This window comes from Drosophila sulfurigaster, chromosome 3 (genome assembly GCF_023558435.1).
Source record: "Drosophila sulfurigaster albostrigata strain 15112-1811.04 chromosome 3, ASM2355843v2, whole genome shotgun sequence".
Taxonomy (NCBI): Eukaryota; Metazoa; Arthropoda; class Insecta; order Diptera; family Drosophilidae; genus Drosophila; species Drosophila sulfurigaster.
In genome coordinates this window covers 24,393,436-24,411,852 of record NC_084883.1, presented here as the reverse complement: position 1 = coordinate 24,411,852, position 18,417 = coordinate 24,393,436, and the positions used below count along the sequence as shown (strand labels likewise).

At 40.8% G+C, this 18,417-nt stretch overlaps 1 protein-coding gene across 4 annotated transcripts; it reads right to left on the bottom strand.

Annotated features, from left to right (window-relative positions):
• Window positions 1–259: 259 nt before the first annotated feature.
• Window positions 260–18,251, bottom strand: LOC133845266 (kinesin-like protein KIF13A). 4 transcript variants are annotated; one of them, XM_062279668.1, is made up of 19 exons: window positions 16,954–18,251; window positions 13,218–13,305; window positions 12,989–13,152; window positions 12,404–12,920; window positions 11,763–12,339; window positions 11,124–11,699; window positions 10,749–11,063; window positions 10,591–10,632; window positions 8,807–10,472; window positions 8,590–8,735; window positions 8,107–8,136; window positions 7,626–7,728; window positions 7,441–7,545; window positions 6,504–6,518; window positions 5,697–5,759; window positions 5,187–5,597; window positions 4,449–5,126; window positions 4,072–4,383; window positions 697–3,991 (listed from the first exon to the last, which is right to left on the bottom strand). In XM_062279668.1, exons 1-19 carry the CDS (start codon window positions 17,006–17,008, stop codon window positions 3,924–3,926), a joined length of 5,931 nt encoding a protein of 1,976 aa, XP_062135652.1. In that variant the 5' UTR covers window positions 17,009–18,251; the 3' UTR covers window positions 697–3,923. The 4 variants fall into 4 exon arrangements, with proteins under 4 accessions (XP_062135655.1, XP_062135652.1, XP_062135653.1 ...); XM_062279669.1 differs by lacking the exon at window positions 6,504–6,518; XM_062279671.1 differs by lacking the exons at window positions 6,504–6,518; window positions 10,591–10,632 and having other exon boundaries at window positions 260–3,991; window positions 16,954–18,250.
• Between the last annotated feature and the right edge of the window lie 166 nt (window positions 18,252–18,417).

Here is an 18,417-nt window from a genome sequence, read left to right as displayed (position 1 = left end):
GCATTTATTAACTAACAAATTTTGCATCTTGCAACTATTTTTGCCATTTGTTTTTTGAAAATAAAAACGTTTCCAAAATTGGAAGCACCAAACAAAACAATCGCATTAAAACCTGTTGTCATTTAAATGTCACTCTAAGAGGGTAAGGTAAGGTAAGGTCAATAATGTTGAGTCAACTAATGGACCTGTTGCAACTCTTGGAAGAAGTATAGATCAAGGTCGACATAATAAAACACTTACGTACATACCAGACGTTGACTTTTCTTTTGTTGGGTGATTCCCGCCAGCTGTAAATTATCAGTGAAACAAATTCTTTGCACGTTTGTTGTATATATTTATAGATTAAAGTACATAATTTTTGTCTTTTGTTTAATTGTAGTTTGAATTTTCTGTTGAATACGTGTTTTCATCATTTTTCTTTTATTTTTCGCTGACGTTCTCATTTTCATTTTCATTTTTTTGTTTTTGTTAAGTTACTAAAAATTGTTGAGTAAAATAATTAAGTATAAATTACAGAAATTGTTATTATTGTTGATTTTGCTGTTGTTTTGTTCTTGACTTGCCAGTTGTTCGATTGTTAATACACAAAAATTACAACTACAAGCAAAAAGTGAACTTTACATTAAAATTAACAATTGTTAATATTGAAGAACTCACGTGATTGTGTGTGTGTGTGTGTGTGTGTGTGTTTGTATGTGTGTGTGTGTGTGAAAGAGTGTGTGGATTGCACAATAAAAGCATTTGTTAGCTATTTTTAGTGTTAATTTGTTCAACATTATTTTGATAGCAGTTATTAACGTGGAATTTCTTGCTGCTGCTTCTGCTGATTCTGCTATTATCGTAATTAAGTATAATTTGTTGTTTTGTTAGTGTATTGCAATAATAACGTTATCATTATTTCGTTGACCGTGCTAAAAGCTCTAAAAGTGCGCAAATATACGATTATCTTTGACTACCCACAACATCTATCAATATCGCGTTCTATAATAAATAGTATATTTATATCATATTTACCTGTGTATACGTGTGAATGGAAGTGTGCGTGTGTGTGTGTGGGTGTGTGTGTTTAAGTATGATTTTGAAATCATATTTGTATCTACAATAAAATGCTTGATAGCCCTGGGCAATAGCTCCTAAAACACAAAGATCCATAGATACTATATATGCACTATATAAGGTACCTTTTCGATCGATTTCTACGCTCGTGCATGCTGATCATCTATCCTAGAACTAAGATTAAATATACATATATGTATGTATATCTATATATTTTTGTATTTGTATATGTATGTATAAGTATGTATATGTTGTGTCTCCATTTCTTTTTTTGGGGTATCTGTAAGATGCAAAGCAAGCATTTTCTAATCTCATTTTCTCATCTATTTTACATACAATTAAACTGCGCGTTACGCGTGCTAATAATTTTGTTCATCAAATTTCACTTTCGATTTTCTTGTTTGCATTTTCTTTTTCCTATAATTTTCAATTTTCAAGCTCTATTTTGAATGTTATTTACGCTTATTAAATGCATTAAATTTCAGTAATTTTTCGATAATACATAGTAGATATTTTACTTGAATTATTCATTCATTATTTTTGTTTTATGCGCCTTTTTATGTACACACATGTACAAACAAGTTTTTGGTGTTGTGCTGGGCGTGGAGGGGGAGTGACATGATGATGGATGTTAATTATCAACATAAATATCTTGCATCTACTAGGACTTTCGAGATATCTGGGAATATCTGTAGCTTTGGCATGCCAAAGTATTAAATTTGTCGAGTTAATGTTTATGTTCTGGTAAATATATGTATGTATATGAATGTATAATTATCATGTAAGTGTATATATATTATTATATTATATATTGTAGTTTTTGTCTTGCTTTTGAATTTCATTTAATTTTCAATTTTTGGACGTATTTTCAAGTATATTTGGTAGTTGATGCAAGTAGAAAACACAGTTCGAAAATATACATACGTATACTTAATATATATATACGTGTATATATATATTTATATATCTTCTTGTATGCATCGAAGTACATATATTCTGGTTAACTGAATTAAGTTTGGATCCAGTTGGGATCTACTTCAACTTCAACTTCAACTTCGTCTTCATCTTCGGTTTTGACTCTGCGTTTGGATTTTGGTTTCTAAGTGTAAATCGCTTCTTGTTGTTGGTAGTTGTAGTTAATATATATTTTTGTTTTTGTTATTGTTTGTAAATTGCAATTTATCTCAGACTCAGTTTGGAGTGTCTTGGATGTCTTGGTTGTTGGATGGATGGATACGTTTACGTACAAACGTTTGTCAGCCACTTTTCATGGCTGGCTTGCCCTAGAATCGAACTTTGTTTTATCATCTCATATCATTATTTGCATTGTTATATCGATTATCTTAAACTTAAAATTGAATATTCTTCGGCAATTATTGCTTCATTTGTTTCTTCTTCCAAGTTATTCACGTCTTGGACTAACGCAAGCCTTTCTTTCGGTTAATGGTTCACAAACATAGTCGCACAACCTTCAACATTGATAAATATAAATATACATATATATGTGTAAATACATAAATCAAATGATAAGCATACATACTAATCACATTGAATATAGAATAAATAAAAATAATAAATATATATATAGCAAAATGAAGTTTATTTTTTTTTGTTTAATTATAAATGGAGAGAGAAATTATAAAATACATCACATCAAATAATACAATTAACATATATGCGATGCGAATGCATCGCTTTTATATGGAATATGTCATTATTATTATATTATCATTATTACAATATACATATAGAATATACTAATATTGTATTGGTTTGTATCGTTTGTAATTGAAATACATATTCATATTCATTATAGATACGTATAAATGCGCTAAACAGAATGGGAGATATATTTGAAAAAATATTGCATGTCTCGTAAAACTTATTGCATAAATATATTTATATACAACTGATTTCATATATTTGATATAGTCCATAACAATAATAAAAATAAGCTCATATATGTAGTTGATAAACCAAGTCACATTGATATACATTGATAATAATAAGTGGTAAATATTAAAGTAAAGTAGTCTCGTATATACCAAAAAACAATTGAATTAATTAAACTAGGGGCAATTAATTAATCGGTACAAAAATATAATCATCAATTGTGCTTTATCAAAAAGCAAACATCGGCAAACATCATAATTAACTACTCGAACTCAACCAATTGAATTAAGAATAATACACAAACGATTAGGAAACATACACAAACATACACGCACATTCATACATAGTACATACTCAATTTAAACGATTTGATTAATTAGTTTAGTTTCTACTGCTGCTAAGTGTGTATTCAAAGTGTTCGTGGTATTGCACTTGGTTGATGCAACTACGCGAACGCTTGCACTTAGCTTCACTATCCATTAAGAGCGGTAGACGCAAGGGGAGCATTTAGTTAATTACTAGTTGGTTAGTTGTTCTGTTCATTTTTTTTTTCCTAGCTGCTTTAGACACCGTCGGACAACAACAACGACGACATTTTGAAGCAAAGTGTGTGTTGTGTGGTGTCTGTGAGCGGGTGTGCGGAGGCTTGCGGTGTGTGGGTGAGAGAGTAAGTGAATAAGTTAAGCTAGCGTGTGATTGGTTAATGCTCCGCATTGTTCGTTGCTGGACGATGTGCATCGTTGGCGGTTGCGGCGACCTTAGAAGGCCGTCGAGCGTCGATTGGCATAGCATTTTTTGCCATGAGTGTTCGCATCCGCAGCGCCACTGGTTGCACGCAATCTGTGGCAGGTCGATGGAGTCGTTGTTGCATTTGCAGTTGCACTTGCATTCATTCCAACTCCAACATTGCTAACGAGCGTCGATTGCCTGCAATTAGTCCAACGCTGCATTTGATGCGAACATTTTGGATATAATCATTTGCGCGCCGAAACATTTAACGATTCGCCACGGCTCTTCGAGCGTGTCATCGAGCTACTCATCTCTGTGAAGGTAGAAGCAAAGTGATTCTCTCATCAGTAACGACAATGACATCTCAGTTTACATTTTGCCATTGAGACTTACCTTTGCTGATGCTGTTGCTCTTCTCAGCCGCCTTGTAAGCGCGCATCGCCCGGCCACGCTTATCCAACAGCAGTTTGTCGGCACGCACAAAGATGCCATGCTTGGGCTTGCACTGGAAATATTGTATGCCCTGCACGGAACCGTCGTTCTTGCCCGTGGGCGTGTCCAACTCAACGCCTATCCAGGCACCGGGCTGAAAGTGGGTGGTGCCAACAAAGCTAACAACGCCGCTAGTATTATACGGACGTATAAGCACTGACTCGCCCACGACAATCCACTCGGGCAGGGACACGTCCAGCTCCTTGCTTTCATCTGTCAACAAAGAACGGATAATTAGGTCACCATCGTCAGCGATACAAATTGATATTAATACGCACCTTCCACTTCTGTGCTGCTCGACATGACGCTGGTGTTGACATCCAGATAAGCGCCCAGCCCCTCCATTTTGGCCACCGATGCGCGCTGATTGTTGCGTGTCACATGATTCGTATTGTTGACATTCCCGTTGCCGTTGCCATTGCCATTGTTGTTGTTGCTGCTATCGCAATTGTTCGGTGTTTGCGTTGTTGACTTTTTGCGTCGCATCACTTTGCCCTCGGGCAACTGCTCCCTCACAATGCCATCGCCCTCAAGCTGTTGCTCAGCTGACTCGATTATCTCGGAAGTGTCAAGCGAATTATCCATCTCAATCGATTTATTGCCATTCTGATTGTCCGTGACGTGCTCCGTCGCATGAGTCAGCGGCTGTTGCTCCTCCTCTTCCTCCTCTTGTTGCTGCTGTGGTTGTGGCTGCTGTTCTTGCACCGATTCCTGGGGCAAATCTGTCACTGGCAACTTGGCATTCACATTGTTGTTATTGTTGCGCTGCAATTGCTCGCATTCATCATCGCTTTGTGCATTCTCCTTGGACTCTGGCTGCTCCAATGGATGTGTCAGGGTCTGCTGCAGTTTCTTTGACTCTGCTTCAAGCGTTTTGGCCTTTGGCATGTCCTTAAGGAAGGGATTTACACGCGCCTGGCGATTTGGCGGTGAATTTGAGTTGATGCGATCGAAATCTACAAGGATAACAATGTGTAAGTCGCTTGTTTAATTTATCAGTTCATCTATTAGCTTACCTGGAGTCTCGTCAATGCTCATGGAACGCATAGAAGTGATGTCCTCATTGCTCAGATTGTTGCAGGACACTGCCTGGGAGCCGTAGCCGCTGCTGGTGGACGAGCTCATGCTGAGCGTGGCCAGTCCAGTCAGATGCTTCATGTTCGCATTGGCGCTGGATGTGTAACTCAAGTAGCTTTGATTCGAATGACTGCTCACGTCCATGAAGGAGTCCATGGTCTTGGATGCGGTCAGACGGGAGCGTGTGGCCAAGCATCTGTTCTGCTGCCGTTCCTGCTCGTACTCAGCAGCATATTCTGAATCACTGTAGCTGTCCTCGGGCTCCTCATCCAGCGATCGATGACCACCTAATGGCTCTTCGTGCAACGTTGTCATGCGCATGCCAAGCAGTTTGCTTGTGGCCGGAGAAGCTACATAGAAGGTGGAAAGAATGTACTTTTAGTTACGGCACTTGAGGAACATAAATTCAAGCTTAGCAGTTGGGACTTAGGGCTACACAAACCACATACGTTTTGTTGGCGCAATTCTCAATGTGTTCAAGTTCAAATTGAGATTCAAAAATGTTGGGCGCGCTGCATTCCATGGATCAAGGAAGACAATGATTATGTTTTAATGTTTAGTTACAATGATTTATACAAACATGTGATGAGAGCGATTCAATAAACATAACTCTAGCGACTAACTCGCCAACAAACATACAGAACAAATCGAAATTGGAAACGTGGTAACAATTAACTAAAACTAGAACTAGAACTAGAAACTAAGGCTAATAACTAGGCAATCAAATTGGTTAACTAAATGCGCGGTTCGTGCGAAACTCGTGCTGTGCGTGCCTGCTGTGAAATGGTGCACCAAATTGGGAATTATAAACTGTCTGTGTGTTTTATATTGCGAGTGTGTGGTGTACAATGAATATGGACACAACGAATGGATTTTGGGAGGGGGAAAGTCATCGATCATAAATAGTATGTATGTACAAGACAACTACAATGAATGATGGCAAATTGTCAGTATTTTGATTTTGATTTTGTATTAAGGACATGGCAGCTGTATATGAGATGTGATAGGGATGACGACAGCTAACAGAACTAACATAAAACTACATAATTTACTTACTAATACCCCCTAAAATGAAGACATTGATGAGATTCAACAATTGTGTGTACACATTGAATGACACTGAATGAGTGTAAAGTGACTTGAATGAGGTGAAAGGGATTGGTGGCATGGTGAACAACAGACAAACTTAAACTCCAACTAACAATTAATGAATTTCAATCAATTTATATTATGCACTTTGCAGGGCCAGCCTTTACCTGACAGTATAGAGCCTTTCAAAATTGAAATTGTTTTATGGTTTTTGGTTTTTTTTTGTATTGTTGAGAAAGCACAGAAAAGAGTACATTATGACAAGTGAAATAAACCAGAGATATAATCAGAAGGATCATAAATGATGTATGTATGTTGTTGACTTGTGATGTAGTATTTATGACATAGGTATGTTTGTTTTGTATGTCAATTTATATGATAAGCTCTGGTGACAAAGGTAAAATTAATGTGCATTTCGACTCGAGTCATCAGATCGAATTGTGGTGTTGTTATTGTAGTTGCTTTTGTTGCTGTTTTGCTGTTGTTGTTGTGGCTAGTTAAAAGTTAAACGTTTTGTTTTTTTTGTTTGCTATTTGTGTTGCATTGAAGCAAAGCAAGAAGTAAACTTTAAACTGTTATAAAACAAGTTGAAGCGGCAAAGGCAGTTGCTTGCTTTTGTTTTGGTTTTTAAGCAGTTGGAAAGCATTGACAAAGTGTGTGTGATAACACAGTTTGGAAAAGGATTTATCTTTTGTGTATAGACTGGAAGAGAATGTGCCTAAAGTTACACAATTTATACGCTACTAGTTAAGAACAATATATGGTTAATAAATTACGCTAAAACAAATTCAACTTTGATAAATAAGTACATATGTAAATACGAATCAAAGATAAATCCCTTGCTCTAGGACATGACAGCAACTATGTTGCATGGTTTTGATTTAGATATTTGATTTGGTTTCGGTTTTGCTATTTGTTTTATAGTTCAACAAGTTGCTGCGCATAAGCATTAAGTAATTAAGTATATTAGATAGATATATATGTTTGTTGTGAATCAAAAAACGTTGGTTATATGTTTGGATATAGTTGCTCGAAAATTAATGGTGAGTATATTCAAATAAAAGATGTTAGTTCTCGCTGTTTGTTCGCTAAGGGAATACACACCAATGCCAAAGGCCTTGCCCGGTGAGTCGTCGGTGCTTCCCTTGCCACCAAAGCTGTGGCGATTACGTATGACACCTCCTGCTCCTGGTCCTGCTCCGCTGTGTGCTGAAAAAACACCGAACGGAAAAGTCCATTAATAATGCAAACAAATGGTCGAAAGCAAGAATGGTATTAAATTTCCAAACCTGGCGTAAACTTGTTGCCCAGCGCCGTGTTGTTCAGATCCGCAAAGGACTCGGAGCGACCCACATTCAGCAGCGACTCCATCGAGGCATCGAAGCGCATAATCTGCGTAAGTTTATTTATGAGTTTCTTGTGTCATAAATTACGTGTGCATATTAAACAGGAAAATGTTATTTACCATGTATGAAAAGAATATTAAAAATAAAAATAGAAAACATAATGAAAATAAAAAACCAAAAACGGGAAACTAAAAACAAAAACACACACATTATTGCTGGCAAACTGAAAGCCACACGGATACAATTGGAAGGGCGTGGGATGACCAGGTGGTTGGAGGAGGAGGACAAAACAAAACAAAACAAAATACAAAGTACACAGACAGAGGCTACAAGACAACAAAAGGTAAAAGTTGAAATTGCAAGTAGTAACATCTAGAAAGCATAGATTACAGTGTTTCGAGTACATTGCACACAAATTACTTACACTCCCGGTCGTGGTGGTGTCTTTGACCGCCTTTAAGTGCGCAGTGAAAAGCAGTTAACACACACACAGATATATATAAAGAAGCACACACACGCACGCACACACATTGATAAAAAGATAGGAGGCCAATATACAGATTGCAGTTTATAAGGCGCGCCGAATTTAAGTTTGATTTAAGATTTTTGTTGTTAATTTGTTGTTGTTTTAGTTTTAGTATTAGTTTTAGATTGTTGTTAGTTTTATGTGTGCGGTGTGTGAAGAATACAATTTATTGTTGGAGTTATTTGGTTAGATTTTTGTTTTTTAGTTTTGGTGAAAGCGCATAGAAAAATGTGAAAAGAGAAAGAATTGCGTTTTAGTCAGATATTTGAATTGTACAAGTTTAATTTGGCTGGCTTGGTGAGGGGTGGCGAGGTGAAAGCAGCACAAAAGGCACACTAGGAAGCATAGCTTGCTTAGCTCATCATCGCTGTCGTCACATACCTGTGAGAAGTTCGGCACTGAGACTGTCTTGCGCATCGACAGCGGTTGTCCGTGAGCCGTCTCCAGCTCCTTGACAGCGACATTCTGACGCAGACGATCCAAGATCAATATGCTCTCCACCGCCGAGACGCCGCGAGTATATTTTTCTGCAGCAACAGGAAGTGAAATTATTAGAAACTATTATCTACCCCTTCATTAATTGGTTTTCAACTCTTACCTATGTAAGTTTCGCCATCGCAAGCTGAGCAGTCATCGCCACTGGCAGCTAGTTGGGCCAGCGATTCGCGATCCTCCAGCTCCTCCGATGCCTTGGGAATGTTTGAGACCACCTCATAGGTAACGCCACTCTGCCAAATCGCATTCTCGCCGCGCACCAAGCGGAATTTCTTTAGACGATCTGTCAATGTTTGTCCCTTCTTGATGTTGATGCTGAGACGCTTACGAAGCACCAGATCCATGGGTGCAGGATGCGATAAACGCACCGTGGTGCGCAATATCAGATAGATACGTTCGTTCGCCTCGGTCACGCGATTCAGCGCCTGGCTGTCGTGCATGGATGAGTCCCAGCTGGCCACGCAGCACACGTCTTTGTCCAGATGCTGTAGAATCTGCAGCGTATAGAATTTGTGGCCATGTTCCTTGGAGAGAATCGAATTGATGCCCGAAATAGACAACTCATCGTTGGTATTCTGTGCGGAGAGATCATCACCATTTAGATTGAGAAACAGCACAGGTACATGGGGCTCCATGCCGGACGGTGGCTCCCACGAAGCAGGTGCGCCTGGAATGCCCGATCCTGGTGCCGGCACCAGCACAGCATTGCGTTCCTCGGTCAGCGATACCCATTGATGCACAAGACTCAGCTCACGCTCGCGTTCCTGTTCGTTCTTCTCCTCCTTCTTGATCAGCATCTGTATCTGTTGATCCAAATACTGGCGACGACGACCCAGCGCCTCGCTCCACTTCTCGCGCAACACTGTCAGATCCTCCTCTTGGTAGGAGTCCAATGGACGCTGCAACCGTGAACGAACCGTCACGCTGCCAATGGCCACATTGACGATGGACTGGCAAATGATGGGCAATGTGCCAGAGTTCTGCACTGGCTTCACACGCACATTAACGCGACGCTGTTGTCCCTGTCGCAACTGGTAGATGCCTCCAGTGAGCACCTCGTTGCGATTGGTTACCTCCACGGGCGAGTACTCGCCATTGTCGTTCAGCTCGTGTATCTCGACCCAAAGTTCAATTTTGCGTGACAATTCCGCCCAACGATCGACCAGGGATCGAGCCTTAGCCTGCTGTTGCTCCACTTCCCAGCCCTTGGACTTAGAGAAGCCGGCACTGCGATGTCCCCAGACCTCAATCGAAAGAGCTCCTTCGATGCAATGCTCCAGGAACTCCTCGTTGATGTTGACCGTAAAATCTTGGGTATGCTCAAACTTGAACACCATATTCTGATCGTGCGCTGTTGACTCGGCATTGATCACTGGCACCACCATCTCCTGATGGCCCCAGAATGTGTACTGGCAAAAGACGAAGTTGGACAAGGAGAGCGGCAAGCCGGAGGCGCATTTGATGGTGACACGACAGGTGATTTGATTGGCCATTGGGTCAACGGGATCGTCGTATTCATCACGCGAATCTGCCGACGACGTTTCCGACACCGATTCACACATGCGATCCTGCGGCATTTGGCCGGCAACGCGTTGAATCTCCACCTGCAGTCGACCGGCAACTTCTCCCTGTTGGCTAATAATGGGCGTGTGATAGTCCAGCTTGACATCATGGAACAGCACCTCCAGATAAACGTTGGCCACGCCAATGAGATTGTGATTCTCTTGCGACTCATAGAACGGATCCTGTGGCTTACCATTGTCATCGTCCTGCAATGCGGCAGACAACTCAATTATTATGAACAACTTAATTACAGTCTCTCATTCAGCTTAAGCTCTAGAGTTAAATGGTGTTGTTTATGGACGGTTTAGGGACGCTTTTAATTACCTTGTCGTCGAACTCATCGTCTGAGAATGTCTCAATAAGGGGCTGTAGCATGGGGTTAATTGAATGCGTGTGCGAATTATACGAGTACACATAAAGTTTTATGGTTAGTACAAAAGACAATGGATTAAGGGTGATTCAGAAAAGGAATTAAGACGCACCAGTCCATTGAGTATGCGCTCCTTGTGCTCCTGGTACATTTCTCGCATGTCAATCAACTTGTTCTCTAGCTTCTCCATACTCCAGATTTGGCTGCCTGAATTTGTGCGCTTCACCAGAATCGCTGGCTCACTGACAAATGCGCCACGCCTTCGATTGGGACTCAAGTTGGCTGGCGGTATTTGCAAGGTCACCGAGAACTTGGTTTTCTTCTCCATTTCCTCGGCCAGAAAGTTTGCCTCCTGCACCAGTGAATTGGCTCGCATAATGTCCGTCTTAAGCTGTCCCAGCGAACGTCTGAACATTTCGTCACGTTCCTGTTTAAAATGAATATTATTAGATGCTGAAATAATTGCGGTAATCTCTTATTAAATTACCTGTGCCCATTTCTCTACGCGCATTTGCGAGGTAGGCGTATTAGGCGTCACTTTGCCCATACGCAGGGGATCGTAGGGGGCATATGGAGCGTAGGGTGTGCTGGGCGAGAGAATGTTGCGCAGCTGCTGGAATTGTCGCTCGTACTCTTGTCTCTGTTTCTCTAGCGCTACCTGCTTGTCCTCCTCGTGCTGACGCTCAAGGCGAGCAATCGCTGTCTGTATGGGATCATTGCTAAGCTCATTCTGCATGATCTCATCGCGTGCAAAGTTGTAGTCGATGAGTTGTGCGGGTGTCTGGGGCTCTGAAGCACACATGCTGGCATTGTTGCCCACCCGGGGCGAGTTGACGCGGAAAAAGTGATGATTACCCCACAGAATACGATCACCGTTCTGCAGCGGCGTCTTCTCCGATGCCGCAGAACCATTGACAAAGCAACGTGCACCCTGAACGGGTTCCATAAATAGTCCGCTGTCCTCGATGGTGATGACACAATGCTCCGGCTGTATGCCAAGACCTGATAGCTGAATATCCGGTTGCTGTCCACTAATGCTGCGGCCGCCAATCAACGTGCGTTCCTAGTAAAGATATTAAAAAGGTGAGTAATGTTTTCATTCATCGATTTAACAATCCAAACTCACCTTTAGGTAGTAGACCAACAGCTCGTTGAGGGACGGATCTGCATTTAAATTGACCAAGTAGTACTTGTTCTTCTCCACCTTGATGCCTGAGGCCTGCACGCTGATGCCCATCTGCTCCAGTGCCTGCTGTCGCTCGTTTTGAATGCGCTCGGTCTTGACCAGCTTTTCCTCCCAGGTTTGCGAGATTTGCTTCATCAGATTCTCGCTCTCAGCGAGTTTATCCTGCACATCACCCACTGGCGATCCGGTGGCATGCTTCAACATGCTGCGCAGCGTTTCCACCTCGTGACGCAGCTCGCGAATGATGCGAGCATTGGGATCCTCATTGACAACGGCATGGTTGACAATACGCTTGGCACGATCCGCATAGCGTAGCGTGGACAGCGTCTCCTCGTAGTTGTCCGCCGAGGGAGAAATGGTGGCCACCATTACTGTCTTGGAGTTGCCGCCGAGATTGTCTTTTAGCAGCCAGGTCAGCACTGAATCACGATAGGGCACAAATTTATCGTTGGCACCCTTTTTGCCATTCGATTGATCGGCCAGCTTGGAGATGACCAGACCCAAGGTAGTCAGCGATCTAATAAGGGAAGATTAAATAGAATTACTTGATATGTTACTGCAAAATAATTGCCAAGACTCACTTGTTAATATTGGAGCCTTCTTTGAGGCGATCACCGACAGCGCCTGTTTTGACAGCACGCTCGGAACCAGCCAAGTCGACGAGGGACATGCGAGAGACCTTCTCGCCACTAACTCCAGTTGCCTGATCGGTGAGTATCTGGGTTAGCACCACCGAGAAGACGGCATGGGAGCGCGAAGATTCGGCATTCATGTTGGTGGCGGCCACAGTACGCGACTTGTTGCCCTCGGTCATGAGGTTATCAATGTCCTGATAGGATGTGACTGCCAGTTGGGACAATCCATCGACATATGGGCCAAGCACATTGTGTTCGCGCACCTTTAGCGACTGTTTGTTTGGCTTCGGATCGAGCAGATCGTGCACTTTCTCATTGTAGATCTCCATGTAGGAGACCTCCACTTTGTACATCAACTCTGGTGTTGATTTGTTCGCTATCGCCGAGAACAGTTTGTCACAGAGTCGCGGTATAATGCCCTTGCTCTCCTGTGAGCCCATCATCGTATACGATTTGCCAGAACCTGAACAGAGAATTGAGTCACGATCAAGACAACTTAGACAGAGATGTTGTTGTTGTTGCTTCGCTTACCTGTCTGGCCGTAGGCGAATATGCATGCATTATAACCCTGAAATGCATTATCCAGTATATCACGTCCCACACAATCGAAAACCGTCTCCTGTGACGCAAAGCTGTCATCTTCTGGGTTCAGTGAGTAGAAGCAATGATCGAATGCAAATGTCTTTGGTTGTTTTCTGCGTGAATCAACAAAATATATAGTAGGAGTAATTGAAGAAGTCTAAAGAGCATTGAGCTTTACCTTTCCATTTTCTCCAGCGTTGGCGGATTTTGGAGTATTGTTTGCTGTTTGTCCATTTCGACGATGCATTTTGTACCCAATTCGATTTCTGTAAACAAAGCGGAAGGATGCAAAAGTATTTAATAGTGCAATGATTCATTTATCAAATATGATTTGAGTTATTTCAACTCAAGGTTGATAACAAGGTTCGCAAACAGTACAACAGCGCAAAATATAAATACTCTCGATGTTTACATAAATAAAATATATTTCATATATAGTATATGATAGATATGCGGCTCTTTCAGTTGTCCGGGTTGTTGTCAGTAGCTTTCGTATGTGAGTGCGAAAAAAGCACAAAACAAAACATAACATTCAATTGTACATAGTCGTCTACTATATAGTACATTGTATAATCAAGGCGATAAATGTGTGTATATATAACGTATACACAAGTCCAATGCTATAGCGCAATCTTTGCTTCACATACAATATATAATAAAAACGCGAACCTTTCAAATTATTGTAATTCCACAAAAAAACGAGTACAACAAGAAAATGTTGCCCAAAACGTGCAGCGTAATAAATATTCTGGCATAAAAATATTTACAACTTACAGCTAAGCGGACACGGACATGAATTCGGACTCGGACGTTGCACCACAATGAGGCAAAGTGTGTGCGTGTGTTTGTGTGTGTGTGTAAAGAAACACACAACAAAAAATAACTAAAGAATCGTAAGAAATAGCTGGAAATGTTAGCTAGCTTGGAAATTGGTTGAAATATTTGAGTCCTGCGGCCAGTGTCCTTCGTGTGTCATGACAAAGGAAGAACACGGGCAAACAGGAAGAGCTCAGGTCAACAAGGGGTACAGTGAAGCCTCTTAAGTGGGGGATACCTATAAACATTCGTCTGCCTGTGTCTGCACAAAACAAATGAGTAACTTGCAAGTTGGTTGAATAATCGCATATACTATAAAAACATGCATAATAATAGCAATTACGCTTGGCAGCAACCCATAAACAATTGCATTTGCTTATAATCGTAAAAGCCTAATGAATGGAAAGTGCGTGACTCAACGTGGTCAGACCCCACTGTAGGCACTGTGGTACTCATAGGTAATTCACAAAACATGCATGTGTTTGTTTTTGCGGCCTCTGCTTGCTGCTTGCTACTGCTCCTGGCGTTGCTCGCTCACATCCGTTCAACAACGTTGCAAAAATAAATCCGACGTGACATGAAAATGGACATGAACATGGCGAAAGGGTCGAAAAGACGAGAAACTGAAACACCGAGAGAGAGGAGAGAAAGGCAGACAGCGAGAGAACGAGTAAATGAGAGAAAGCCACAAAGGACGCACATCAACATTGACCATCATCGACATGTTGCAAGAGTTTGTCTGTGTGCGTTGCTTGCCATAAATAATTTGATGAGTTGCCCCCAATTTGTGAGTGAATAAGTTCTGGTCAGTTGGTCAGCTGTGGCTTTGTATAGCTAACTCTCTAGATGTAGCTCTAGCTGATTTTGGGCATTTCTCCGCTATAACCTTAAAGTGTGTTGCCATTGTTGCCGCTGTTGAAATTAACATACACCAACACACACACACACACACACACTCACACTAAAAGCGAGAGGGAGCGAGACAGCTGCTAAACATCAGCAGACATCAGAAGGCAGGGAAAACAGGTTAAGCTTTTTTTCTCATTTTTTTTTTGTGTATTTTTGGTAGCTTTCGAGCTGTGACTTCATTTCAAGCGGCTGGTCATTTGCTTCCCTGTCTCTGTGTTAGTGTTTCTCAAGTGTGTGTGTGTGTGCAAGTGTGTGTGTTGTTTGTTGTTATTTCAATAGTTTTCATTTTACGGTTTGCTTGGTTTGGATTTGGATTGCGACTCTTGAAGAGTTCGAGCGCCATAAGCAATAAATATGACTGAAAAGCGGAACGAAGAAGATGTCACAAAATCTGATGTGGGAAGGGGAATGAAATTAATGAAATATACCTTATAGTACCATATATACAATATATGTGATTCGTGGGAATTGCTGAATGTATAACATTATTAGCGCAACAACTATGCGTGTATCACACACGTATTATCAGCTGAGATAACACCTATTTTTTATATACCAAGTTGAGTTTTTGTGCTAGACGAGCTTATCAAAATGGACAGGGACAAACACTCACACACACACACACACTCAGTCATACACCTGTCAGTGAATCAAGCGAGGAGAATAACAATCGAATCACTAGCGAAACATGACACAAACCAGCTCCAAATAAAGAAGTGATTTGGCAACATGTGGAAACAGCAGCAGATGGGAACAGAGTCAAAGAGAATACATGTAAAAACCAAAAAAAAAATACTTTATATATAGTATTCTATATGCATGTTGTGTCTGAGATACAACACGAAACATATGCGAAAAAGTAAATGCCAAATGACTTCCACTTGACGCCCCGGAGGGGCTAAAATTGACCTGCCCCGCTGCCCCCCTTCGGCCGACCACATTTCCGTTGCACTCTGTGTGTCCATGTGTGAGTCATGGATAAGCCAAATGAATGATCGCCGCTTGACATTGGAAGTGGAAGTGGCAACAGTGTTTTGCGCCTTTCGAGTTTACTTTGCACTTGCAACCGACGACGACGACGATGGTTTCACTCACCTCCAATAGAAACGAAAAATTAGCTGGAAACGAAAATCGTTTGTCAGTCAAGAGTGTCAGTTAGTCAGTCAGTTAGCTATTCATTCATTCAGTCAGTCAGTAAGTCGCTCTACAAGGCTGCTTCTGCCCCGCAAAGCAGCAACAAACAGAAAACAACGACAACAACAGCAACAACAACAACAGCAACACAAATAAAAAGTTGCTGGCGTTGCATTGAAAAACGAGGCGACCTTTTGCTAAGCAAAGCAAAGCACAGCAAAGGAAGCGCAACATTTGCATGAAAAGCAAACGAAAGAAGCAAACGAACGTAGCAACTATGCAAATTTTGTTATCCCCCCACTAAAAAATAGAATAGAGTTTGAGTGCTTCTTGCGAGTAGCCTCACAAATTGGTAAAAAGATACAGTATAATGCGGATAAGTGCAGACACATATTTTACACTCAAAATTATGCAATTATCTGCAATGTGCAATTGAAATAATTGGATTTTTAGGTTTATTTTTGTTATCTTAACATTTGACACTAACAACCATAGTACAATATTTTGGCTGAGCTAATCAAATGTTGCAACTAAACAAGCTGTTCTGCACTTATCTGAAACTATTCTCAAAAATTGTGACCAACATTTGCAATTATGTGCAACTGCAATTATCTCAAAAAAATTACATTTTATGATTTGACCTGAATATGAGTATATCCAATACATTTATTTGAACGATTTAAAGCAAATAAACAGGACAAATGCAATTATCTTGGATGTACGCACTTAAATGCATTTAATTTAATTTGATTGATTGATTTAGAGCAAATAACATTCTGCAATTTATATACAACTTCATAGAATTATCTCAGATGTTCTATAAAATGCAAGTGCAATTATCGACATTCTACTGTACCACATTATACACATGAGTATTGCTACTTGTCTTGTGCATTATTTATTGATTGCAGCAGGAACTCGATTTAAGACTGCATTCGCAAAACAATGGAAATCATCTTTCATTATACCATAAATTAGATTACTCAACTGAAGATTGAGTTGTAGTTTGCAATTGTTGTTAGAGTATTTAGCATTGTTGTTGGTGTTGTACTTACCACGGCGATTAAAGGGTCGCACCCTCACAGCAACTTTGATCTTATCACTTGACATCGTGGAAGGCCTTGAAGCTTCGCTGCTGCTGCTGCTCTCACTTTTACTTCAACGCTTCAGACGCCTATGCGTATATTTATTAGTGTGTGTTAGTGCGTGGATAGGTGTGTGGGTGCGTCTGATTCATGCGCCCAACTCACACACACACACTAAAAAAGGGGATATGACTGGGACGGTATTCGTTATTGTTGCTGTTGTTGTCTGATAATCCAGTTGGTGTTGTTGCTGTTGTTGTTGTTGATTTCGTTAGCTTGTGAACCCGCCGAGAATTATGTGTGGCACAGTGGCACGCAATCGTCTTTTTTGGGGCAGGTGAGTCACTAAAACAGGGACTCGCGACTCAAACTTGTGTATTGTTGTATTAGTATTAGTATTGCTGTTCTTGTTTTTGTTGTTCCGCCGAATTGAGTGAACGATTCAATTAGCGCCACGCACACGAATAACAGTTGCTCTAACGCTCCAAGTAATACGTCATGTGGGGCGGTCTGCGATTGCGAGGCAAATATTTCCATTTCATTCTTGACTTTCGTTATTCATTACACACTCTCGCACACATACACACATGTAGGTGCATAGCGTATGCATGTGTTTGTGTTTGTATTTGTGTATGTACTGTACACACAGGTCTCTTTATTTTCTGTTCGTTGTTATTGTCGCTCAATTTGTGTTTGGAATCTTCTTTATTTGCACAGAGTTGTCACATATATTTGCCCAAAAATTACATTTATTGTTTGCCTAATTATAATTATAGTTGTTGTCCTGCCCGATTTTAGTTGCGTTGCTTTCGCAAACAAAACAACAATTACACACACATATACACACGTACAGTTTTAGGTGGACTTTTGGCAAAAAAAATGAAAATAAATATATCTAAAACTGTAAGCACTGTTGTATGGGGGGGAGGAGGAAGGCGCGCTCCACCGACGCCCGCGCGAAAAGTCACTCTCTTTCTTGCTTGTGCTTGGGCCCGTATGACTGACTGTGACTTCGTTGGAGAATCGATTTTTATGGCTCTTTTCCTGAAGCTGGGAATTTTATGCTGCGCAATTTTCTTTTTCGTTTACACTATGTTTCAATAATCAATTGCACTTTTTAGTTGTCGTTTACGCGTCGTTTTGCATTAATTTTCTACAATTTTTTGTTTGCGATTATGTTTTTCGCATCGTTTCACTTGAATTTTTGCTATTTATTTTATAATGGTTTCTCAACCTGCTCTGACTACCGATAACGACAGCGTGGCCGCAGCTTGTGTTTCAAAAAATCCCATTCTACGTTGCGATGGAGAAACATCGATTGGCACTTGCGATGTATCGATGTTTTGTGTAATTTTTATATGCTCTGATGAGTTCAACCAGGTAATTTAATTGTTTGGAATTATTTATTTTTGAATAAATTCTGCTATCAAATTA